The following is a 25,173-nucleotide window of genomic DNA, read 5'->3' on the forward strand; positions in this document are numbered from 1 at the left end:
CATGGCACAAATTGCAAGATTGACTAATTCATGCTCAAAGGCGAAGTCGTGATTCATCTAAAGTATATATCTACAGCTAAAACCGGATAAATTCCACCTCCATGCTCACCTTACTGAATAGCAGCGCGACAAGCAGCCAACTGAGTCTCACATTGTCCAACACCTCCCGAAAGCTGACCAGAGTTGGCAGCATCCGCGCAAGCATTATGCTGAATATCACAAGATCGACCAAGAGCAACACTCTCACCGTTGAATGTGTTTCCGTTGACAGAGAAAGGCTTCTCGGCGTTTGAGGAGATGACGGGGGGAGGTGCGCCGCCCAGTGTACCAGTGAAGGTCTGGACGTTCACACCCTGAGCATTGTTGGCGGCGCCGGTGGCCTTGGCATTAGCGCCGGAGGTGCGGCTGGGGAGGGGAGTTAGGGTTGCGCTGGCGGCGGTCTTTGACTTGGCTTTGCAGCCCTTTCCAGCACCGGCACCAGCACCAGCTGTGTTCTCGGCAGCTTTGCCAGTGTTGGTAGCAGCGGGTGCCTCGGCGGTGCCAGTGGCCTTGGCGGCGTCGGTAGCGGATGCAGCACCAGTGGCTGATGCGGCGCCGGATGCGGCTCCGTTGACGATGGTAGCAAGATCAGCGACCTCGGTGCCAGATGCAACAGAGAATGAAGCAAGGTCAACCAGGTCAGTAGCGAAGATGCCGCCTGTTCCGGTGAATGTAGGTTTGACATCAGCGACGGCAGAGGAGATCTCATCCGGCGTCGCGTCCAGAACAAGAAGGCCTTGGGAGAAGATGCAGCCTAGGTCAGGTTCCTCCTCGTCACAGGAGTTGCCCTTTCCGGTGGTATCACTGGTCTAAGCATTGTCAGCAGGTTCACTGCGCAGTCGCACATATATACTTACGTCTCCAGGTGCGAAAGTACCACTCAGCAGAGCCAAGTTGGGGTCAGCACCAATGCCAGCCAGCTGCTTCGCCAGCTCAAGAGTAACAGCCTTGTTGATAGCACCGGCGCCAGTCGAAGCAGCATCCTGGTGCTGTGTAAGAGCACCAATCTCAGGGTTGACAGCTGCCTCATCGCACAGCTTGCTAGCAACACCAACACCAGCGGTGTTGCGCTCAATAGCCTGGAAGAGCAGTGCACCAGCCATACCACGCAGATCACCAATCTCCTTAGCGTTGGTAAAAGCTTGATCAGCAGTCTCCTGCTTCAAACAAGCGAGGTTGGTGACGCTGCCTGCACCCTCCTTTGCAGCTGCATCACCCAAGAGGCCAAAAATAGGGTCCTGAATCTCCTTAGGGTTGTTGAGTCTGAGCATCTCGCCGGTGATGGTCAAGACAATGTCGTGAGAATGTTCCTGGGGAACCTGTCGCTTCTTGATAGATCGCGAGACATGGCGACCAGGCGCAGGGCTGCGAAAGACAGGCGTCGCAGTGGCCAAACCGGCCGAAAGAGTGATAATCGCAGCAGAGAACTTCATCGTGATAGAGAGAGTAATAGGCAATTAAGAAAATAGCAAATATTGTAATGAATGACTGTTCCTGCAGCCTAGTAAAGGAATGAAGAGTAGAAGAGAAGACAAAAAAAGGCTCACAGAGCTTGGGAAACAAATAAACAGAGATGAGATTGGATGAACAAGCACAGACATGAGGGTATCATCGCGCACTTTATACTTTGGAATCGTTTTAATGGCATTCTGAAAAAGTCAATCTCGCCGTTTTTCCAAACAGATTCTAATACGAAAATGTTCATGCCATTCACCCCTTGGGCGCTTTTAGAAACAGGAAGCAGCTTGATCCGAGAAGCCTGACAGACGAGACGGATGAGACAGTCTAGCGGGCCGTATAACCGACGAGGTTTTTGCTGGTGGTTATATTTGTGGTGATATGCTTGGTGTGCAAGCGAATGGGATGTGAAACGGGGACTGTCAAGATCTGAGACGTGAGTGTCAAACAATTGAGTTTGGCAATGTGTGGCAGGGATGCAGGGGTTTGAGGTGCGTTACAGATGCGTCATCGCGTCAGAACCAGTCTAATGGCTCAGTGGGTCTGGGAGAAATTGGAAACGCTTTCATCTCTAATTGGGTCTGGAAACGCTATGGAAACGCGTTTTATTTCAAGACATCGAGGCCATCGCGCTTATGGAGTTAACGTGAAGTAAACTGCAGCAGGGTGAGGTGCCCCGCTTGCCCAACCCTGATTGGCCTAAAGAGCAATGGATTAGATAAGAAGCCATCCTATCGATGTTATCTTATCTTATCTTATCTGTCACATGACTGCAACTGTCTCTACTCCGTACATGTTCGAAAATGGTCAATCGTTGCTCATTCCTCAACCTCCTCTACGTTCTCATATTCAGATGAGAGAGTACAGTACTTCTCCCAGGAAAATAAAATAAAGGTAAAGAAAAAAAACTCAACAAAGATATATATAATCTGTTATATGATTTGTCTTTCTTATTACTTAATCTTTAACCCTTGACTTATATCCTCCAGGGTAGTACTTAGGCTTTAACGTAAACGAAACTAACAATTGTATTACTAGTCCTGCGAAGCTGATGAAAAATCACTTCCAATAGCAGTTTATACATACAGTTCTGTTCCAAATGTCATCAAGTAAGCCAATTTAAAGACTATCAATCGATATCATTACATCGCTTACCGGCATGAAATGTAATGCTTTGCAATGAAGAATACTTATAACGTTTGATCGGAGGCGCGTTGCGAGATATTCAACGGACCCCAAGCCATACTTGTGTGCTGTTAAGAAGTTGGAACGAAATTTTCACCCACCGATACGAGACTCCTCGTAAATGGATGAATCAAACTGCCCGTGACCATCGCAAGCGAGATTGACGATTGGTTGTAGTAAGAACGAGTTATGGGTCAGGGAAAATCTGGAGAGAGAAGAGAGAAGAGAAAAGGGGGAAGATACTATTCTGAGTTTAGAGGAGCTTCTGTCCCTTAATTATAGTTCTCAGTTATTTGTAGAATTTGTATATCCTGCATTAGATCTCTAGTAACTCTCTTCTTCTGCTAACTTGGACTTGTATGCATTGTCCTGTTCATCTTGATGTTCGGTCTCTGTCAAATCAGATCATATTTATCCCTGCCACCCCCGGCACTTCAACGTCACCCGGCAAAGATCCGCAATAAATGCAACATCAATCAGCCGAGACAAGTTCATGTCTAACTACCCCGCAGGCTGTTAAAAATCGCGCTTTGACACGAACCAACCAGTTCTTGCGCAACCTCATACACCATGAGCGACAAAGCCGCCTCGTCACCGAAGAAGTCACCAAAGTCTCCTTCGTCAGGAGCCAGTGAAGTTGTGCTGCATGACGCTGGGCACTGGGCTGCTTTGGCGCAGGTATGTTTGAGACAAGTCAAAAGGGGCTGGGACTGACGCGTTTTGTAGGATGAGCAGGATGACGATGCCGACTCTTCGCTGGGTGTTGATACAGAGTCATCGACGGCTTCGATGACGTCGAGTATTCTGAACTATAGAACTATAAAAGGACGAACTTATCATTCTGAGAGAGGAAATGCAGAGTATTGGTGGGTTATGTATGGCTGCTTACTCCATAAGGCTGACGCGTGACGTGCAGGGCCTCAAACGATGCACAGCAGAACGAGGCAATGGATATTATGTAAGAGTTATATGGCTGATTCGGATAGGAACTGATGCGTCTCAGCCACCATTTTCTGGTTCTCACACTAGATGGAAAGCTTCATTTGGCACCGTTGAAGGATGATATCAAGGTAAGCTTTGAAACCTCTTGCAAGACAACGTATCTGACTTTGTAAGACTGTGCTTGATGTCGGCACCGGAACAGGTATGAAACCAAGCCTTTGGCATGAAACTCAAGCTCACTGAACCGATGAATAGGTATTTGGGCGATGTAGGTGTACTGCCTGACGGGATGATATTCTTGACTAACTGTCCAGTGACTTTGCCGATGAGCATCCCCAAACCGAAGTAATCGGTACCGATATATCTCCCATCCAACCAAGCTGGGTTCCTCCGAACGTCAAATTGTAAGTTTACCAGAGTCGCAGCGCCCTATAACAACTTGATTGCGCCATAGCTGACAAAAGCAGTGAGATTGAAGACTGCACTCAACCATGGACCTTCTCCCCCGACTCATTCGACTTTATCTACATGCGATATCTCTACGGTTCCATCAGCGACTGGTTCGCCATATTCCAAGAGGCCTTTAGATCATGTAAGCCAGGTGGTTGGGTAGAGAGTTTCGAAGCGTCAGCTATGCTTGAGAGTGATGATGATACTGTTAAGGAGGGTAGTGCGATGAGCGAGTGGGGCAAGTTTTTTATCGAAGGTGGAAAAAGACTGAATCGGACTTTCACCATCCTTGATGATGACTTACAGAGGAAAGGGATGGAGGATGCAGGGTTCACTGATATTCAGACTCGGGATTTCAAGGCAAGTAACCCCAGAAAACTCTCCAGTTCAGTATACCCCGGGACCATGGCTAACTGGGCATACAGCTTCCCATCGGTAGCTGGCCCAAAGATCCAAAGATGAAAGAAATCGGAAGCTTTGCATTTGCTGCGATGGATCAGGATCTGGAGGGTTTTGTTTTGTACATGGCGAGTGTCGTGTTAGGATGGTCGCAGGATGAAGTCACGGTTTATTGCTCGCAACTTCGAAAGGAGTTGAGGTCAGGCAAGTATCATCCTTACTGTAGACTGAAGCTTGTGTATGGGAGGAAGCCGGAATAAGCACACTTGTGCGTGTACTGCATCGCATTGGGCTGGGAGCGATTGTTGTTAGTTATGAAGCGGGATCTTTGGATGCCTGGACTCTGAACACGGTGACGAGATAAGGCGTGGATTGAATGCAGCTCGTGGTCTAAGTCATGTATCATTTATGGCACCAGTGGTCAATACCATTTCGCCTACACAGCTTCATCTCAGTCACCGACTTATCATGATCAATCAATGGACTTCAAAGTGATCTTATTCGATCAAATCAAGTTACGATGAGAACAAAATCAGTATTGGGTTGCGACCTCACCAACATTAAGTGCGTCTCAGCACTGAACTGACTTTGTAAGAGTGTTATTTTGAGTTGGTTGTCCCCACAGCTGATGGCTCATATCAAATAATAAGCCTAATTTACGCCTCGCTAGCGGAAATGCTAAATGGTATGTTACTTTCATCTCATCCTCCAAGCTTTATTCACGCAAACCTTGTCAAAATCTCAGCAAAACAGGTCAAGGTAATACATTTAATGCAGCACCTAAAATATTTTGACTTTAACTTTGATCGCTTATTTACGCAAGATATTTGTTATTGACTTTATATACGACTATATATGGCTGGTTCATGGCACCATCGACCTTCCCCCTCCCCCTTCCAAACAGTTTTCCTACACTTCACGGCTCATTTATCAGTGACAGCCATTACTTTCACCGAACCCAAAGTCTCGAAGCTTACATCATATACCTTCCAACCCACCCAAACGATGGCTATGACTTTCAGCAATATGGTCTCTGCCTATATACATGGCGTACTCAAGATTCTCCCCGACATAGCAACCGAAGACATTCCCGCCATCATTGGACTGGGGATATCTGCAATTCTCGTCGGTTTTATCGTCTCAGTCATAATATTGAACAACGTATCACGCCGTTGCTGTGGGAATTACTTACCCTCCTTGGGCGTCGAGATACTTGATAAAATTTCTTTTTGGGCATTGGTTAAATCCACAGAGCACACTTGGACCAGATTTCTTATGCCTGCGAAAACACGAATAAGGGCAGAGCTGCGAGCACTGTGCACATTATAACAGAACATCAAGTTACAAATACGCCAAGACGTCTCTCTACATTCGGACCAAGCTGCAGAAATCGCTGATTGGGCTGTTGTGCCGCAACCAATAATTCGAGACAGAATCAATCGCCGCAAGGAGATTCTGATGCTGCAGAAGGGAGCCACTGTAGTGAGGGTCCGAAGAGAGATTTATTCTCGAGCCTTGGCATATATCGATACGGTCGAGGAGAGAAAAAGAGATCAGATGGTCTCGTTGGGGGACGTGTTTCTCGCTACTTGGATCTATACCTACTGTATATTCCTCTGGTTCTTTGAGCTGGCGTTCGCTTCAATCTGGGGCGTGATGACCTTGTTTGAATTGGCTCTTGTTTATATGACTGAGCCTTGAGGTTTAGAGATTCATTAGCCATGACGAATTTCTGTTCTGAAGTTCTGTGCGGTGAGACTTGGGGGTATACTTAAATGACCGTGACCCTCTCAGTGGATTTGAGAGAGACCATACAAAACCACCGTACGGATTAAGATTGAATATTCGCCTTTGTAAAGGACATGAATTTGCATAAGTTTAGCAGCATGCCGCCGCACGCGGGAGTCTGTTTGTGGACGATTAGGTAGAAAATAAACAAGTTTCACTGGTAACTAAATCTCTGATTCTAGTGATAAGTGGAGAGCATTTTATACTTTATTATTGAGTTTCGTTTGTCAAACCATATGAAATCTACAGCAATAGAGACAATGGCTTATTTAATCAAGGTTTGTGTATACGGCTCTTTTTACTGTATATTTCTTGTCTCTTTATCCACTGCATCTTATTCTCTTCCTTTCGCCCCCTCATTCCGTGCCATCTTTCACGTAACCTAACTCTCTCATTCACGGCTCACGCCCAGTATCAAGATGTTTTCGCCATACGACAAGCTCTGGCCTCCCCCTTCGCTGAACGATGATTATTCACCCACTGCCCACATGCATGAGACACCGATAATGCAGCGCAGTGCCTTCTGTGCATGTGTTGATGCCGTTTGGCATTTCTTCCTGTTCCGTATACTGGTCCCCATAAGGAGCCACCACGTAAACCTCCTACCTGCTTTGGGTCTCGAGATACTCGGCTGTGTTCTTGAGGCTTTACTCAACGCCGACTCAGTCAACAGCTGGCGCAGAATCTTTATCCTCATCGAAGGAGATCTAAACTATGAGCTAAAAAGACTCTCCGCAGAAGAAAAGACACTCAACGACCAGGTACATGCCCAACTATTTTTCCACCGAAAGGAGTTTCAGGAAACTGGTTGGGCTGTTTTACCAACGGAGATGCTACATGACAGAAACAATCGTCGCAAGTCACTTATGGCAATTCAGAAACAGGTGACGCGAATGAACACACGAAGAACGCTCTACCATCGAGCTTTATGGTACAGTGAGATGCTTGATCTTGACTGCTTTTGAGTCTTCTGTGGTTGATCCACCTCCAGAACCTTTGGTTCAATAGTCAGGATTGTACGATGCAATGGGATACAGGGTCTTGTTCAATAGGTCTTGTTGGCCCGGATGTATGAGGACGAGCATGACCTTCTGGATGGATTTGAAAGACCAGGCCAATTTGACATCATCAGAGAAGTCGACGATTCTACATTTCCTTCTTAGAACTATAAAGTATTCGAGTTTTGGGAATAGTTTCGCGTTTTGGGTGTGTTTGGTAAGCATTTGCTAGGAAATATATCTCGTCAGTTTCTGGACTTATGAACGCTGCGATTCGCTGGTTACTCTTAAAGACTCATATTTATTCTAAACATCCATGGTATCAATGATACTCATTTCATCTCAAGTCCGTATATTAATATATTCATCCTCATCCTTATTCTTATCCTCATTCTCATCCTCATCATCATAGATCATTCCATAAGTCAATACTACATCTCTCGTTTGACGTTACTCATAAATATGTACAGGACCTGCCTTTTTGAGCCGTCTGTCATCCGGCGCAATCGCAACAAGAAAATATTCCTCATAAGTGGAACCACAATAATCTTACTGTTGGTCGTAGGCAAAAGCTCACTTGAGCAGGTGGATGATGTTGGGGATCACCTCAGGGTCACCCCGATCAATAGCACGACCCTGCCGATCCATCCACACAGAATCCTCAGAACCACAAACCTTCCAAGCCAAAACTCGACCAGCGAGTTTTTTCTCGGGGCCAGAAAAGTCCGGATCGACCGTCTGCATGAGAAGTGAAACTGGCTTCAAATCAGCACCTTGATCAAAAACATCCTCACCTTGCTCGATCTGCTTCACAAAGTCACGATCGGGCGTGAACAACACCACGATATCGCCCGGTTCAACACCTTGTGGATCATAATTGACATCGCACCGCCAACCGAGGCGCCAGGAGAAATCTGCTCCATCTTGGACAAGCGTGCGTGAGCGCCTGAGGAGACAGGACTGGCTATTCCACCCATCGTCAATGACGCCTTCTCTCATCATATCATAGATGTAAATGGCTTCTCTAGCGATGTCCGTGCTTATCGTTAGATATGGGTGCGGGTTCACTGTTTCACTTCCGTCCTCAACGATTTCCTGCTGGGGAGTGTCAATGAGAATACCAGATGTCATGGGCTCAAGAATCGCAGATCTTCCGATAGTCGCAGTCGATGCCTCGGAATCTGCTTCGCTCGCTGTATAGAAGGAATCATTTGAGGTTTCACAATCGTCACTAGAATTTGAGGGCCAATAGTATGATTCATGTCCGGTCTGGTCACAAGACTCAACCTCATCAGCCCACCCCAATATCCTGTGAATGAAAGTTTGCATTTTATCCGGAGATGATGAGATGAGCCTGGAGACAGTCCGGCGGATTCTGATGTTACTGAAACTGATGCCGTGAGGTGGTCGTCACTATTATTGGGTACACTCCTTGTACTTATAATCATTACTACATGCAGTTAAACTATGTCCGATGTTCCAGTAAATATCTGTGTGGCTGTTTCATGCCTTTAAGCACTGTTCACCTGTTGGTCTCACGATGCATCGCCATGATCTTCCGGGACTTGACTTCGTTCACTGCGACAAGAAGATATCATCACTAAGCTGGAAGCGCCACGCTAGCCAGTTCAAGGAAGCTCACGGAGCATTTGATTCGAGCTAATATGAACCATTGTTCGGGCAATGTACTGTACAGCCAGACTAACCCTGAACGGTGAACAATGATTGACCGATGCTGACATGGACGGGGACCCTTTTGGCAAAACTCGTTGTCAGCCTTGCGATTCACAAGGCTAATAGTTCTCAGTGACAAATCCCATGCATAATTCATTAACGCTTAGCTCTCATATGAGTTGTACAACATTCTTGGTCCATCCCTGTCCTTACAAACAACTTAAACCTCTAAAGTATCCAAGCTCCTGCCATCACCCACTAAAACCATACCATATCCCCAGAAACTGACGCTATTGCCATAGAGTCATGAAAGTCTGTTCATGACAGTTCAGCATCAGCAACACACCAAATGAAACCGAACGCCCGGCGAACGACGAAGCCGGCGAAGAAATAATATAGAGCCAACGATAGATGAAGCACTCGTCAACGAGGCGTCGCATTATCCAGGGAGATATTCGCAGAAACAGTAGGGGATGGGATTGGGATAGAGACCAAGCCCAAGTCCATAAGAAAGAGAGATACGCGGCCTGGCAACGCTTTTGCGCCCACCTGTCACTCATGCTTTATCCGAGTAAAGCCAGACATCACTGGTAATCAGTCTGGGAGGATTATTAGAACACACACAAATCTCGCTCGAAGTCAATGGGAACTCACCGATGCAAGCAGTCCCGCAATATCCACAGCAGCGACCTGGAATAACCCAGACTTCCTTTCCTTCAGCGGCGCAAGTTGGGCACCGAACGCCAGGCACCTTGCTGTCTACAAGAACTGTTGAATGCATCTTGAGAAGAGAGAGAGAGATTATGAAGTAAGTTGTTTAGTGTAGTGAAGATGTAGATGAAGATGACGATACGATAAACCAGGATCGAGGCACAGTTTTATCGTCCTGCTGCTGTGCCCCTTCTTTATGTTTCACGTCCCAATACCCAGAGTGATACCCGAAACAGCGCTCCGTCCGGTTCCTCCCTTCTAATGGCTTGAGACATATCGATCACATGTCGTCCGGGTGTCTCAGATTCCAGATCGGTATTTGCAGATACGGAGGGGCCGTCTTACAAAAAGCAACATCTTCAGCTCAGCTCTGATCTATCCCTTACATCAACCAGGCTGGAGTGGGATGGTCGGCATACCTCAAGTTTCCTTGCATCGGCAACTGCCTGTCGGCGGCCCGGTGGATTCCGTCATCCATTCCCGGTCTGTTAATCTCCGATGCCTAGCCTCATCGCGGTGAGATCTTGTGTAACCTTGACAGGTGGGGGTAATCTGACATGTGACGCGTGCTTAAGTTTGTAGGAGGTGCATTACATCAATCAAAGGTGGTTATTAGGAAAACAAACGTAATTCTCCGCGATATCTGCCTCCTGTTATCAAGTGCATATCACCATCGAATCCCTTGTTCTGTGCTACAGGCCCGCATGGGGGCAGCCGACGCAGAGTATGTTTATGTCTCTCATCCCTAATCTCGTGCGACGCGATATATTTGACGGATCATATTTCTGGCCGTATTTATGCCTTGTGATCATGTTTGCTTTTGGTCTTGGTGCACTTATCGAATATGGCTTTCTCTCACCGGCGACCTGCTCGCCCTCCGGTCTGCTTGGCATATAAGCTACGACTGAAGGTTCCAAGACACTCCTTTACAGCTTTGCCGACCGCTTGAACACTCGCCCACCATTGGTTCTTGTATATTACCGGGACACAGCAAAGGCTGACACCGGGCCGGTTGCGGACAAAAGTGTCCGCTGGAAAAGATCATTACGAGGCTGGAACCTGTAGTCTCCGGACAACTTCTTAAACAGGTTTGGTCTGGTTACACAAGACAACACCCATCCGAGCACTCCCTGGTTCCAGTTGTCGTGATGATGATCCCAAAGTTTGCGGCAGGCGACGAAGAAAATGCTTTGGCATGATGGTTATTGGTGAGACCCATTCTTGCATTGAAAGATTGAACGGAGAGGGCAACAAACAGAGAATAGACCAGCTTTAGGATAGGAGATGAGTTTAGTCTTGAGATCGCAAAATGTGAGGAAAGTGAGAGAAGCATAAGCCGGGCACCATCAATTTCCAGGTCTGTGTTCCGCAATGCGAAAGTCAGACTCAGTGCTGTCCAACATGTCCTTATAATCAAGATGCTACAGCCCAGCACCCAATAGGCCGCACTTTCATTTCGCTTTGTTGACGAGATTAGTAAATGTAAGCACGAAAAATGCTGTCGTTGATACTCGGGTTGACGCGAAAGTTCTTTGATGTTCTCAGTTTCCCCGTAGAGAACTGGCCATTTGACCTGAACACAGCAAATTAGAACAGTGAACATATTTTACACGCTTTAGCTGAGCAATGAGGATCTCAAACAGCGCGGTCTTGAACGTTGTTCGGATCCCGACGTATTAAAGGACGACGTAGCAGTAGATTTCTGATGAAACTGCCCAGCAATCAGCTTATCCCGCTACAGATTTATCTTGCCCTACACCACTACACTCTCGCAATCGCAATACATTAACATCATTCAACATGTCTCGCCAGGAATTATCTTATCTCGACATTGTGCCTCAGTGGCAAACATCAGTTCAGCCCCAACGAGGAACAGGTGTCAGGGGATCTCCGAATAGCACAAGTACCATCGAGGCCATGCACGAGTCTGATTCTGACAGCGACGACGGAAATGGTGCTTCTGGCACTGGGAGAAAGGCTACGGTCCCCGCGAAGCGACGACAAGCACTTGAGGACACGCGTATTACTCGGGAAGAGATGAAGAAGCTCGAGAGCCGGCTCAACAGAACCACTGTTCTATGCACATCACTTTTCTGTATCAACATTGCGATCTCGGGAGTCATGTTTGTGAATTTCATGAGAAAGGATTGATCGGGAATATCTATGTTAATTGAAGCTGAACCAGACAGGTGTTGTTAACGTCGCGCGCGCATTCGACATAAAGTCATGTACCAGAGACGAATGGACTGAATATCTTTGCACACCCAAGTAAGACCCGTATAGATGGTATTATAGGTATTTATAAAGGCATAAGTTAGTAGACAAATAGAAGTATTATATCAAGTGATTAAAGGATAAATCATCTACAGTCGCCTCGAAGTGAGATAAGAGGTGCGGCGCCGAATCTGTGAGTAAAATGTTAAGTCAGTCGTGATAATCTGCTACGATATATTGTAGTTTAATTACCCCTTTATTATCTGATTACTAAAATCGGCTTCTTGGTCTAGAGGTATGATTCTCGCTTTGGGTGCGAGAGGTCCCGGGTTCAATCCCCGGAGGAGCCCGTTTTTCTTTTGCTTTCTTTCCCACTGGACCTAGCAATTGATCAAATGAAATTTTTTTTATCAGAGAGGGCTTGGGAGTACGCTGCAATTTTGTCAATTGACTTAAGTCCTTCACAGTACGAGCAGTTGGTTGTAAGACATGCGGTCGGAAATGACTGTATTGTTTGGCTATGAAACTCGTCTAAATGCTGTAGTGAATGTGAAAATGCAACGCTAATGAGATCTAACTTGGGTATCTATAAACTTATGCAACCTCTATCATCCCTTGCCGATTCTAATACTTGCGCAATCACCAAACTTCAATGCAATACCCCTCGCTCTCCAATCGCCATCCGTGTCATTTGAATGATTTGGGCTTGTCAACCCAGCTTGCATAGGGGACTAAACGTCGCATCTTACGCAGAGCCTTGGAGCCTCGGTTTTCTCCTGGGATCCGACGCGTGGCCTTTCGTGCAGGCGCTGAAGTTGGAGTACCCTGCGGTTCAGGCGAAGAGAAGAAAAGCGAAGGGGAAGGAGGGGTTTGGGGGCTGGGCGTCGCGGTTGAATGTGAATAGTGGCTGCTCGGCGGGGTGGTGTCAGCCGGAGCGAGTTCGTTGTCGCTGTCGGTATTGCTAGCGTGGTCGACGAGATGACCTTGTAATGCTTTCTTTACGACGATGAAGTGGTCTGCCTCTTTGAGACGGGTAATGAGCTGGTTATCAAGCTCATCGTTGCCCTCAATATGCTCGGCAATGCCCTCATGAATGGTCAGAGCCATCTCTAACAGGAAATCCAAACGTTCTATGCTTGTGGATTCCGTCATTGTCTCTGGGGTCTGGGGTTGTAATATCTTATGCAAATGCGGATTGGCTGGTCAGATCGTTAGTCCCAGTTGTGCCTGGCTGAACCATGCACTGCTTACACTAGGGCAATTGCCAAGACAGAACGAACTGTAGGACAGAGACCGGAAGTTTGATGATGTGAGATGGGTAATGTCACTTCAGCAATGGTGAAAAGGAAGTTTGTCCCTGATTTCTGGAAGAGATGGAAACATCACGGTTTAAGTATATGGTCCTGAAGCGTCGCTTCTGTCTTCCACAGCGCCTCCAATTCATCGCAACAAAGAAGAAACGCTGTTTCTGCAGCAGATCCCGGCATGTGGACAGAATTGATGAAGAACTGCGTATTGAATGAAGCGCTAGTCGCTTGAGGACCTCTGCCTTCAGCGCCAATTTCATCTAGGCGATCAGAATGATCCTTGTCCCTGAGATGGGAAACCTCGTGAACTTCAGGGCATGACGGTGAGAATGAGTCACTTTCCGGTTTATTATCTTATCTCTTTGTGATGGTATACGCTAGAGCTGTGCATGTGGACGTCATGGAGGAGAGGAATTGGTGAAAAGGGGTTGTGGCGGCCTGGGCGTAAGTGTTGACGTGGTGGCTCCTTTTATAATATATGATATATTACAGGTAGTAAGGACAGCCTGGCACCTAGCTCGGATGTTGAAACTTGAGGCATCAGGTAGAGCGGAGAATGGCAGAAGTCCTGCTTCTTGGAAACCCTCCTATTGGTTTTTTTTACAACTATTTAAAAGGAAGAAACTGAAATAGTTCGAATGTCTCATTTCTCTTGGGGATACAGTATAAGTTTATTATAGAATTCTATTTACTATATCCTATATTAAAGTAAATAAAACTCCCTAGCAGTATATCTAACTTTAACATCTACCTACTAGTTATATTAATACTACTAGAAAGAATTTATAGTTTATATAAGGGTAGTTATTAATGGATTTATAGTACTCTGTATTGTGTTAATGCTTGCAGATGCCGGGTAAGTTGTGAACTAGATAAGACGTGCACGTGATAGATAAGAGCTGATAAGCAACAAAATTGTTAGTGCAAATGGGACAGAACAACCTTGAACCAAGCCTACGGGGAGAATTCTAAAACTGCCGCTAACAAGAGCCAAGAACAATTTACTAACCCAATCCTCTACGTTTACTACCTACAACAATGTAAACGCCCGACAGAACGTGTTGGAGCTGCAAATCATAGGAACAGATAACAAAAAGCTGAAGATTTTTAGAAACAATATAATGTGAGAAACTAGACTGATGTTGTGGGTAGCACGAACGCGAAAATCACAGCCCTGATCTTAGCTTGCTATAGACTTGGAAAGAAACATGATTAGTGATTCATATCTGCTGGCTCAGAGTTCAAGTGGTCACTGATCTCACAAGCTGTTTGCCAAGCTGTGACAGGAATTCCAGACTCATGGTTAAAGTCTCTGTAATCGCTGCTAAAGACAGGGGTACTGACATGATAATCTGCAAGACATGCAACCTTGAGAACGAGATCCAGGCCTCGGTACAGGGTTTATCAAGACCCCATCATGTCATCGCTCACCATGCTCGTTGGGATTGGATGGCCATATGTAGCCAAGTATGCAGTTCCCCGGTTATCTTACGATCGTCTCCCTACATGCTTGATTATGCCCACCATAGTTTTTCTCTGTGACTGGGCCGAAACTTGTAGCAAGATGATCTGATGGTGTCGACAACATTCGCCTAGCGCAAATTTGTTACCCCTGGAAGCAAGGTGGCAGCTAATCATGTCGATACATGCTGCCATTTGCCTCCCATGCGAGGGGGCACGGGAATGGTAAAGGGTACTCGTCTGAATTGATCAATAGGATCGCTTATATCTCCATCATGTCCCCAGTATTGAGTAATTTGGTACTGCTTGGAGCTTTTGTCATTACTCGCAAAAACAACTGTATTGATTTCAAAACCCTTGGATTTATTCACTTATTGCAGTGAGATTTCACCCTTGCACTGCCAACTCCATATTTAAATTCTTCTTGCATTTCCAAATGGCTTCACTTGTTGACTGGGGCATTGTTACTTACGATGAGCCTCATTATGGACACTCTTGGGGCTACATGCCAGACAGCCTACATCTATGGAATTGGCAAATTTCATCCAACACTCTATACAACATAGGTGAACTGCCTAAGCCATTCATATCGCCTTCATCCTCCAACTACTGCGAAAATGACGCTATTACCGGAAGAATACTGAGCGATGAGGGTTTGTTCAATGCACCGCTTGCAGGATCTCTGCTCAGCGCAGGCGGCGTCGGCGAAGAAGATTCTCGACTTGATAGCAGAGCACATCAAGTATGCCTGTACGATGAGGCAACCTTGGACATTGTGCAAAATCACCAAGGAAGCTTGAGCGCTACCACCGAATGCACACCAAGCTCAACTCCACCTGAGTCTGAACCTGGACTGCCGGCGAGGGTCAAGGTCAGCACTAGCATCCAGCCCCGCGCGAACTCGGGTACAGAAACCGAGGGGAAGAAAAGAAACAGACAGAAGCGCAGTGTCAAAAAGAATGCGAGAAAGACCAAGACTGGACTCAACAGGGAAGAAAAAAGACATTACATAAAGGTTTTGGAGCGGAATCGAAGGGCTGCGGCGAATTGTCGTGCGCGCAAGCAAGAGCAACAAGACAAGCTGAATGCCGAGGTGGAGAAGCTACAGCACCGGCACAGACAATTATCTGCTTCCTGCAACGAGCTGAGGGAAACAACTTACCAACTAAAGCTCCAGCTGCTGAGGCACGGCGACTGCGGATGCACACTCATCCAGCGATATATCGCAAACGAAGCAGTCAATTCTGTCGAAAGTCTGATTTCGAGACATTCTCCCTCCAGCAGCCCCAACAGCACCACCATCGGGAACTTCGCTGCCAGTGCGAGTGCCTGTAGCCCCATAGGAGGACTGGGCGGAAATAACAGATTGGATAAACCACATGGCATGTCCCCATGAAACTGGAGACTGGTGGCTGTTTTAGTGGTAGTTTGCGAGTGAGGGGTCTCTTATCATGTTATGGTCTCGAACAAGGGATGTAAGATGGAGGGACGGCGGGCGATTGCGATAGCAAACATTGAGGGGATTTGTCTGTACTGGGGACATTAATGTTGCATTTAACTTGATTTAAGTGACACTAAAAAGCATGGAACACCTCTTTCTCCTGTCATAGGCCAATTAGCCAAACTTTGATTACAGCGACGTGCCCAATAATTGGCTTCGGAGGTTGATATAGTTCAACCGTCAGCAACCGCACGCTAAGCTAGTCGATATCATACAAGCGATGCTACCAACTGTCGCTGCTGACATGATGAATATCGAACCATGCCGGCCAGATTAATTTGCTCCGAAAGCGAGATCGAGATCAGCAAGACCCTGAAGGTGATGAAACGCACAAATCGCAAACGCAAACAGCTGCCTGTGGTGATATCAGGTGATGTGGCTTGGCTGCATCTCACCACTATTTGCCGTTATCGTCGTCAAAGACAGGTCCCGATAAGTCTTTGGCTTCGTCGGGCAACCGGATGCAACTGCTGCGGGGACGAGACGCGAGAGTCGAGACCGTCCAACACATGGAGGAGGAGTACGCAACCTCGGAAAACATTGGGGAATAAGCAAATGGATGTGCCATATCACAAGATTTCCGTATCACATACCAACGCCACCAACGCAGGGCCGTTTTATATAATTCTTTGTGCCTGATGCATTGAGCCTTTATCTCCCCTTCAAGATATCGCCATCATTGGATGCACAAATTACTATGAGCACCGCTGCCATTATTCAAGACTTTAACGGTTTCGAATGGGACCGAGCGCCTTTTCCCTCCGAGGTAAGTAGCGGTCGCTAGGCGACAGGTGCAGGATGAAATAAAACCCTGGCCGTGTTAGGTAATTTTTAATCATTGCAGAATCTCACCTCTCTCACGACACCTTGTCACCCCCCTCATGGCAGTCAAGGCTGACAGCTCACAGTCGACGTTAGATAATATTTTGAGTCAATTCGAGCAGGGTAAGGCAACCATGGCCTTGTCGGATGCAGAGAATGACCCTCTACAGAACCTGTCTTCCTCGACCCCTTGTACCAGGCACCTGGTTATCATCTTCGACCAACCTCACCCATCCCCAAAATACCCCTCACCCACCTGCCACCAATCCCCTCTTCAAGTGAGCAGCACAAAAAAGGAAACGGATCCTCGTTTATCACCAATACCTGTATTGGAGATGATGATTTCCCTGCACAAGGCGGAGAAGACATGCAGTCCAAGCATTCCATCGAACCCGTCGACTCATCCAGGGCCGATATGAGCCGGCCAAAAGTCCTGTCGCCAGTACTTACTGCGGGCCTTTTAAACCGACGCGACCCAACATTGAGCAACGAAGAGAGTCTTGTGGGCTTGGAAAGATCCCCCACTCAAGTAAAGATGCGCTCGGCATCACGCAGGCCAAAGAAGGTCAGCAAGAAGCCCGCACTCCCTGCACATGTCGTACAAGCTAGGGAGTGCCATAACAACGTTGAGAAACAGTACCGCACCCGCTTGAAGCAGAAATTCGAACGACTTTTGGCCGTGCTTCAAGCTTCAAAGATGAAGGACGAGACCGACGGCGAAGGAGACTCGGAAGCACCGGACTGCGGCTATAGTCGAGGAGAGGTGTTGGATTTCGCAAGGCAGCGCATCCTCGCCCTCGAGGAGGAGAACAGACATCTGTCTGATCAGGTACAGCATATTGACAAGGGTTTTACGATTGTATAATGACACAGGAGAATCTACATGTTGGCAACGACAGTGTGTACGTAGGCAGTGCTATTAGACGTTGGATGTGGGTGTAGCGAGCCACTCACTTAATATATGTTTTTGCTTTAGCTTGCGTGAGACACGTCGAGGCCTGTGCGTTCCCCTTACAGCCATCTGGCGGCGGACCAACTGCTCCATAGCGTAAAGCTTATCCTGATTGCTATCTTAAGCGCTTGGCAACCAGCTAGGAAGGTTCCCGGGCTCAAACTGGAGCCCATGGACAGGGTAATCCTCCTTTTGCTAAGCTTGGGACTAAAAACTACTAATTTGGACTGAAGTCAGCAGATTATGCTCAACCTCCCCTAGCGCATCCGGCACATAATATCCTCCTGCAACTGGTTAAAAGAACATAGTATTGGTTCTAGAGGTGATAGGTATCTAAACACTTTCTATCCGCCCTTCATATACATGGACCTGCTCTGGCCTTTCGAGTCTACAAGAGGTGGTGACAAAGTTATGAATACATACAGGGCACGTATCATGTTCCGCAAGGTACCATGCTGCGATGCAATCAGAGTGAAAGATATGCTGACAATCGAGTTGGCGAAGCATGTCCGTGTCACTGACCTCGCCCAAACAGATTGCACTATACCCACGGAGGATGGTTAGTGAGTGGCGCCAAATAGTGATGTGTCCAGGAACTAACCATGTCATGTTAGAGACTGGTTCAGCCCACGCGGCGTGAGTATGGCTCATGAGATTTGACCTCATGTCTTTGCTGGTCCTCGGAGGTGCAAGAGAGTCGAGATGCGGCAGGTCCCGACGCTGTGAGTCGCTTGATGACACTGTGGTAGGCGATGTTCCCCCCGAGGATACAGAAGACCTTGGCCTCGCCCATCTGTACACTCTTCGAAACTGTTAATCTTTGCCCCTCTGCGGTCGAGAAGCGGTGAGACATACTTGGGCACCCCTACCAAGAACATGATTGTCAAAGCCATAAGCGGGAGCAAGATGGCAGCCAACCACGCCAGCATCCCATTGCTTGGTGCTCCGATATCAGGGGTGCTTACATCGGTGGTGGTAGGGCTCGACATAACTTCTGCAACATGAAGCAGAAAGACGTTCCGGCGCCCGGGGAAATGGCAGGGATGCTGTGTTTGATATGACCTTGGGCATTTGAGCTTTTCAATAGAAGCGTTCTAGACCAGCCGATACTGAGGGTTATGTTATGATATGATATGATATGATTGACATCATCAGTCAATAGTGTTTGTGGCGTCAGTATCGTACCACGAAAGGCGCACAATGTGGCCAGAGAAACAAGCGTCCTTCAACCAATCACAGACCTCGGAACTTTGTCCGGGGACATTTTATCCTCTCAACTTCCTGGACTTTTTGCTTAAATAAGTGACTGCCAACCAACCTTGGGACTAGCATGTGATGGGAGAGGGTAGTCTTTACAACAAAAGAGAATCGTGTGAGGATGTTTTGTTCACCCATCACAAGACGCTAGAGTGTTTGCGGTGGCAGTCCAGCCGCCAGCGTGACGCATCCACGGAATCACGAATAAAAAGTAGTTGAGGCAATGCCCATCATCTGGTCACATCATGATAAGCTTTCCTTGGAGTCGAGATGCAGATCGCTCAAGTGAGTATATTTCTGCAACATATCTACTGTTACTAAATCTGTCCTTGATGTTAAGAATAACATCTTCACTCAGCAATTTCTAATAATCTGTCCAGAGATTGATCAACGGTATGAATGTTCTTCATCATGCAGAACAGCTCTGAACTCCTTTACCACATCATCCTGACCGTCATCGACTTTCACCTCGAGCCGTCGGGGTCCAAACGATCTATCTACATTCTGGGCACACGCGCGACCATCGAAGCCGCCAAAGACTCGGCCTTCAGGGTCCTGCATAAGCTGAGATACAAGCCTGATGACTTTGTTGAATACGCCGTCCATTCAAGTCATGTCGGAACATGGGATCACGGCAACGGGGTTCTCATCCACGCCAAAGCTCCAGCAGGCCAGGTATTCCTTGTCTCCATCCAGGCAACGCCCAATACCGAGATGCTCCATACCGACCGCGACGGTGCTGTTCTACTACCTCACGGGGTACCCTCGCTGCACTACGTGACGCAGACCGTCATCGACTACAACAGAGATCGGACCGGATGCGTGCAGGAGATGCAGATAGAGGGGACCTTTGCTCACCGTGCTGCGGCCAGGACAGCAGCGCGCAAGCTGCTAGATCCTCTTGACTATGCAGAGTATGACACGCCGGAGAAGATGAAGGGGGAGTGGCCTTATGGAGAGGACGTACTTGTGCATGCAGTTGCGGAGACTGGAGAGAATACCACTATTGAGATCAAGACTGTTGTTGATACGCATCACAAACATGGAAAGGATATCTAAGGATATATTGGTGAGAAGAAATTTGCATGGTGGATGAGGGAGGCATGCTTCTTGCCTTGATGTAATGAACTTTGATTGGGAGATCGTATGAAAATGATGGAACTGGCCATTTGGGGTTTGTGTTTCTGGATTAGCATGTTCATCGTTGGCCTCTCAAATTGAACACTTTCTGCGGCTTTCTATTAATAATCTCATAAGATATTTATGAATCCTAAAATATCCTTTACTCCCTGTCGCGGTCTAGTGTTGGTAGCAGTATCTATGGCCTACTACAGTTTGGAGATAAGCCGTGTAGGCAGGAACTTGTCGGTTTGTACAAAGGATTATTGGTAGAGACGCGTGGGCTACAAGAGAAGGTAAGTATAATTTAAAGAAAGAAGCTATTTACAAGGATCTGCTAAAGCATAAGGATTGACATAAAGCTGCGTCCACCACCAGCGCATTTGTAGATCGCACTGTTGAATTTTCACCTTCAAAGATCGTAAAAGATCAATAGGGTAAAGCTGCGAGAAAACGACCGTACCAGCCGGAGCTAGGCTAGAAATGAAAGCCAGGGGGTCAGTACGGCGAGCCATTCTGCTTTTTGAACAAACAAGCCGTTTTTGGAGGTCAAGCACCGGCGAACTAAAAGGACAATTAGCTTGCTCCTCCCTGTTGGCGCACCGCTAGGAAGCGGAGAGGCTTACCACCCAAGTGCGGTCGACGTTGCAGACCTGCCAGCCCTTGAGGTCGTCCGTACAGGAGTAGGTCCCGGGCGTGCAGCCCTTGGGAGCAGGGGTAGCTGCTGCGAAGGCAGCCATAGTGAGGAGAGGGATAAGCTTCATGATGAGAATTGACTTTGTGTGTAACGAGTGCTTGATATCTTATGATTGTGAGTGAATGTTTTTGACGATGAAATTGATTTGGCTTTGGGTAAGATGTTTTATATTTGCATGAATTGCCTCTCATATTACTGTCTAGTGATTAAGCTGCATAGCCTCCATAACCTCTTTCCAATGTCACTGATATTACAACTCGACGACATCCATCATGCAGGTCTTCCGTTACGAGGTGGATGTTGGAACTGAAGTGATTCCGTCATGTACAAAATTAGCAATATGTTGATGTTGTCGCATTGGCCTAATGGAGCGTTCAGATCAGTGACCTCGGCTAAAGTAGCAACCGAACATCGCCGTTGAAAGGTCCTGGAATGCGATCAATAACCTCCATCAGAACACGAGCAATAAGCTATGATCTGATTCGACGATGTCCTCTAGTGAGCAAGTTTCTAATCAGTGTCATATCAGGTCTGTAGTTGTGGCGTGACACTTCAATGCTAGTCTGACAGTCAGCAATGTCGACCATCAGCACATCATCAGAACACCACAAACTCTAATTACGCCACGGTTCCTGCCCGATGCCAGGGATTTCATAAATCGCGGCTCACAGTCAATGCACAGCCGGGCCAACATTTTTACCATCAATCCAAGTGAAGCGCGGTGGGCTCAGCATCTCGAGTGGCCATCGTCGGCATCATAGACAAGACCCGAATCGCCCTCTGCACATGACACGGTGACGTCTTGTCCTGTGTGCAGAACATAGGTTGCGTTTCCAGTGCCAACTACCGCTGGGACACCCAGTTCCCGACTGACAATCGCGGCATGAGAGGCTCGCCCTCCGTAGTCGGTGACAATAGCAGCAGCTTTCTTCATCACAGGCACCCAGTCGGGGTCAGTAGACTCGGTAACCAGGATCGAGCCGTCGATAAACTTGTCCATGTCCGAGACCGAAGTGAGTAGGCAGATGCGCCCAGCAACTGCCTTGTCACCAATAGACAGACCCGTGGTCAAGGTGTGGCCACGTTCGCCAACCTTGTAGGTCTTGAAGGCAGCCGCGTCACGGCGAGACTGCACAGTCTCAGGTCTGGCCTGCACGATGTAGAGTTTGCCAGAAGAGCCATCTCTGGCCCACTCCATATCCATTGGGCAACCGTAGTGCTCCTCAATAAGACACGCCCATCGGGCCAGCTGGAGAATCTCTTCATCTTCAAGAACATATGAAGCTCGTTCAACTCTAGATGTAGGGACATTGCGAGTTGGTACGCACTTATCCCCGTACACCATCTTGATGGCCTTGTCGCCAAGCTTCTTGCTAAGAATCGGCGACAGCTTCTCATTAGACAGCAGTGGCTTAAAAATCTGGTACTCATCTGGGCTGACGGTGCCTTGGACGACATTCTCGCCAAGACCCCATGCAGCATTGATGAGGACAATCTTGTCGAAGCCGCTCTCTGTATCAATCGAGAACATGACTCCTGCGCCGCCGATGTCAGAGCGAACCATCTGCTGGATCCCAATGGAGAGAGCCACGTTGCCATGATTGAACTTCTTGATATGGCGATAGCTGATAGCCCGGTCTGTGAAGAGCGAAGCATAGCATCGTCTACAGGCATCGAGCAGTGCTTCGCTTCCCTGGATGTTTAGGTACGTCTCCTGCTGTCCAGCGAAGCTCGCGTCAGGAAGATCTTCTGCAGTTGCGTTTGATCGCACTGCAACACTCAGATCATCGACCCCAGCTTTGTCACACAAGTCACGATAGCCAGACAGTATGGCCTCGGCAGTATCAGCCGGCCATGTCCCGCGTAGGAACAGAGTGCGTATGGCGTGGCCAATCTCAGCAAGGGTCTGATGGCCAGATTGCCATTGATCGACGAGTTCATCGATCTTTCCCCGGATGTTGTTGGCGTCGACATAGTGCCAGTAGGCATAGGAGGATGTCGCGAAGCCTGGTGGCACGGGGATGCCTTTGGGTCCGAGGGCTCGAATCATCTCACCCAAGGAGGAATTCTTGCTGCCGACTAAGCCGACGTCGCTTCGAGCAAGATGCTCAACGTCGAGAACCAGAGGCTCGGCAGTCCAATCGTCACTCATGATTGATACTTGTTTGGGTCATGTGTATCAAGCGTCCAAAATGTGAATTGAGAACCTGACTTTGTTTTATCTGATAAATGTAAAGATCGAAGTTTGCAAATTTGATTAAACAAAGTGCGCCAGAGGATGGCCATTCTTAAGCCATGCCATCCATCATCTGATCCGCCAGTTGATGTGTCACTAGACTGTCATCTAGTTGTCACTTTGCAAAAGCCGTCAATTGATCCCCCAGCATTTTGAGTTTCTGCGTGAGACGTTGGGAACATCATGTTATCGTCAAAGAGGGGTAAAAGCCTAGAAGTACAGTCCCACTGCGCGCAGTATATTCTGTGACAAATGAGTTATCAATGACTCGGCATTAGTAAGTGGCATCGTTGTGTGTACTGAGAGCCGTTCCTCCGGTCGTCAGCTAGCAAGTCGGTAAATAGTTCATGCAGCTCATATCGCTGATATGACGCTGACCTGATTGTCGCTGTGGCTTGAAAACAGTGTCCAATGTATTGACATCCCCCGCATGTGATTTTCACATCGGCCCATTCATCCTAGCTTCTACCGTCAATATGCAGTAATTCATACCAAGCACTGTTTACTGTGCTTGCGACCCGTGTAACTACCTTTCTGGTAGATACCGCACGTTAGTTGATACTTGGTGTCAGACGCGGTAAGCCAATCTCTGCTGCTTTGTAGAAACGAGACGAAATTTCCAGACGCCATAGCAAAACCACAATTAACCATATCTCCTCTTTGCGCCCTTCTGTCTCGGAGCTCTCACTTCCTTGTCCTCGCTGAACATCTCCCCGTCATCTGTAGCGAAGGTGACTTCTCCATCATCTTCGGCCCCAACGGCGACACCATCTATACCAAGGTATATCCCGGCGACTACGCAGCACGTCAGATTGACGATGGTTGCAAATGCGCTATTACGGGATATTGCGGTAGTGAACCACGAGAATTCCTCTGCATCTCCAACATTGCCGGAAATCCAGCCGGTTGTAAGGTCGAGGACCATGATGGCTATAAGTTGCATGAGGCAGAGAGAAACAGTATCTGGAAATTCAGCAGGATCACCACCGTATCGTCCAGTGGATATGGTATCCAGAATGATACAGAAACTTCTTGTCTTGCCATGGGAGAAGGTGGCCATGGCCTTGATGTTATTTGAGATGATGCACAGCTCAGAGGTGGCCAATTGGCTATTCAAACTTAGCGGGAATTATAAGCACTTATTTACAGATAATAAATAAACTCTGTGATAAAGATTCACTGAAAGCACGATTTTCTGCCACCAAATTGGATAGTTTCGGATTGATGCCAGTCTCACGTCTTCTGGCCATGTCGCGTCGCAGACTGACTTTTCACGGATATCGACCGAACCCAAGGGACTTGTTTTGGTGAATGATCTTCCAGATTCGCGCTAGAAACGAGACACCAAGTCATTAAGCAGTAAGATGCCGTGGTGAGGGCGGACGTGCTATATGCTATCGAAGCCAACAGTGACACAACGATGAGGGGCGCATCGCGTATAGGCACGTTACTTTTACAAACTGCGCGGCTAGCAGTTGTTCAAATACAGAGGGCATATTCTATGCGGACTCTGGTGCCTATCGCATCAATGCCAATGGAGAATGCAGAGGAACTTCAACTCCTGCTATAACGGAATTCTATATGGACTAGAGCAGCCGACACGACCACTTGAGTTTCTCGGGACAGGCAAACAAGAGATGCCCTGTTCAAGACTCCAGAAACAAGGTCAGCTGTGGCAGTGATGGAAGGGACTTCTGGAAGACGACTTGGAAAGGGATTGCCCATTACTCGCGTAAAAGACCCATCCAGTATTTGCTTGCACAACTTAAATAATACTCTCCGTGGCTAGAAGCAGAGCAGTGATAAAGCATCCGACAGATGGCAAGTCCAACACTAAAGACCTCGTCAGGTGCATCTCCAACCACAGCTCTAACGATGCCGTACTGGAAGCATTAGCATCATTCCGCCGGATCCTGGCCAGCAGATCGATGGCCTTGGGTCCAAAAATCAGGAGATGACCGGC

General features: G+C 47.6%; 11 protein-coding genes across 11 annotated transcripts; 6 read left to right on the forward strand and 5 right to left on the reverse strand.

Moving 5' to 3' along the window:
* Positions 1 to 110: 110 nt before the first annotated feature.
* On the reverse strand, positions 111 to 1,472 carry FTJAE_11420 (uncharacterized protein; the record flags this gene model as incomplete). Its single annotated transcript, XM_037344361.1, has 2 exons — positions 111 to 848; positions 897 to 1,472. 2 exons carry the CDS (start codon positions 1,470 to 1,472, stop codon positions 111 to 113), a joined length of 1,314 nt encoding a protein of 437 aa, XP_037201490.1.
* Positions 1,473 to 3,252: 1,780 nt separating this feature from the next.
* Positions 3,253 to 4,536, forward strand: FTJAE_11421 (mRNA 3 end-processing YTH1; the record flags this gene model as incomplete). Its single annotated transcript, XM_037344362.1, has 8 exons — positions 3,253 to 3,360; positions 3,409 to 3,548; positions 3,599 to 3,640; positions 3,686 to 3,752; positions 3,799 to 3,826; positions 3,880 to 3,892; positions 3,939 to 4,028; positions 4,092 to 4,536. 8 exons carry the CDS (start codon positions 3,253 to 3,255, stop codon positions 4,534 to 4,536), a joined length of 933 nt encoding a protein of 310 aa, XP_037201491.1.
* Positions 4,537 to 6,680: 2,144 nt separating this feature from the next.
* FTJAE_11422 (uncharacterized protein) lies at positions 6,681 to 7,226 on the forward strand (the record flags this gene model as incomplete). Its single annotated transcript, XM_037344363.1, has 1 exon — positions 6,681 to 7,226. One exon carries the CDS (start codon positions 6,681 to 6,683, stop codon positions 7,224 to 7,226), a length of 546 nt encoding a protein of 181 aa, XP_037201492.1.
* A 606-nt stretch (positions 7,227 to 7,832) lies between these two features.
* Positions 7,833 to 8,588, reverse strand: FTJAE_11423 (uncharacterized protein; the record flags this gene model as incomplete). Its single annotated transcript, XM_037344364.1, has 1 exon — positions 7,833 to 8,588. The coding sequence occupies one exon, from the start codon at positions 8,586 to 8,588 to the stop codon at positions 7,833 to 7,835; it is 756 nt and encodes a 251-aa protein (XP_037201493.1).
* Positions 8,589 to 11,444: 2,856 nt separating this feature from the next.
* On the forward strand, positions 11,445 to 11,795 carry FTJAE_11424 (uncharacterized protein; the record flags this gene model as incomplete). Its single annotated transcript, XM_037344365.1, has 1 exon — positions 11,445 to 11,795. The coding sequence occupies one exon, from the start codon at positions 11,445 to 11,447 to the stop codon at positions 11,793 to 11,795; it is 351 nt and encodes a 116-aa protein (XP_037201494.1).
* Positions 11,796 to 12,545: 750 nt separating this feature from the next.
* FTJAE_11425 (uncharacterized protein) lies at positions 12,546 to 13,010 on the reverse strand (the record flags this gene model as incomplete). Its single annotated transcript, XM_037344366.1, has 1 exon — positions 12,546 to 13,010. One exon carries the CDS (start codon positions 13,008 to 13,010, stop codon positions 12,546 to 12,548), a length of 465 nt encoding a protein of 154 aa, XP_037201495.1.
* Positions 13,011 to 15,062: 2,052 nt separating this feature from the next.
* On the forward strand, positions 15,063 to 16,022 carry FTJAE_11426 (transcription factor atf1; the record flags this gene model as incomplete). The annotated part of the gene is made up of 1 exon (XM_037344367.1): positions 15,063 to 16,022. The coding sequence occupies one exon, from the start codon at positions 15,063 to 15,065 to the stop codon at positions 16,020 to 16,022; it is 960 nt and encodes a 319-aa protein (XP_037201496.1).
* Positions 16,023 to 16,824: 802 nt separating this feature from the next.
* Positions 16,825 to 17,814, forward strand: FTJAE_11427 (Allergen Fus c 3; the record flags this gene model as incomplete). Its single annotated transcript, XM_037344368.1, has 3 exons — positions 16,825 to 16,893; positions 16,952 to 17,072; positions 17,120 to 17,814. The coding sequence occupies 3 exons, from the start codon at positions 16,825 to 16,827 to the stop codon at positions 17,812 to 17,814; spliced, it is 885 nt and encodes a 294-aa protein (XP_037201497.1).
* A 1,755-nt stretch (positions 17,815 to 19,569) lies between these two features.
* On the forward strand, positions 19,570 to 20,217 carry FTJAE_11428 (uncharacterized protein; the record flags this gene model as incomplete). Its single annotated transcript, XM_037344369.1, has 1 exon — positions 19,570 to 20,217. The coding sequence occupies one exon, from the start codon at positions 19,570 to 19,572 to the stop codon at positions 20,215 to 20,217; it is 648 nt and encodes a 215-aa protein (XP_037201498.1).
* A 1,484-nt stretch (positions 20,218 to 21,701) lies between these two features.
* FTJAE_11429 (phosphoenolpyruvate synthase) lies at positions 21,702 to 23,126 on the reverse strand (the record flags this gene model as incomplete). The annotated part of the gene is made up of 1 exon (XM_037344370.1): positions 21,702 to 23,126. The coding sequence occupies one exon, from the start codon at positions 23,124 to 23,126 to the stop codon at positions 21,702 to 21,704; it is 1,425 nt and encodes a 474-aa protein (XP_037201499.1).
* A 727-nt stretch (positions 23,127 to 23,853) lies between these two features.
* Positions 23,854 to 24,270, reverse strand: FTJAE_11430 (uncharacterized protein; the record flags this gene model as incomplete). The annotated part of the gene is made up of 1 exon (XM_037344372.1): positions 23,854 to 24,270. One exon carries the CDS (start codon positions 24,268 to 24,270, stop codon positions 23,854 to 23,856), a length of 417 nt encoding a protein of 138 aa, XP_037201500.1.
* Positions 24,271 to 25,173: the final 903 nt, after the last annotated feature.

The sequence above is a fragment of the Fusarium tjaetaba genome (assembly GCF_013396195.1).
Source record: "Fusarium tjaetaba strain NRRL 66243 chromosome Unknown NRRL66243_c0000281, whole genome shotgun sequence".
NCBI classification, from domain to species: domain Eukaryota; kingdom Fungi; phylum Ascomycota; class Sordariomycetes; order Hypocreales; family Nectriaceae; genus Fusarium; species Fusarium tjaetaba.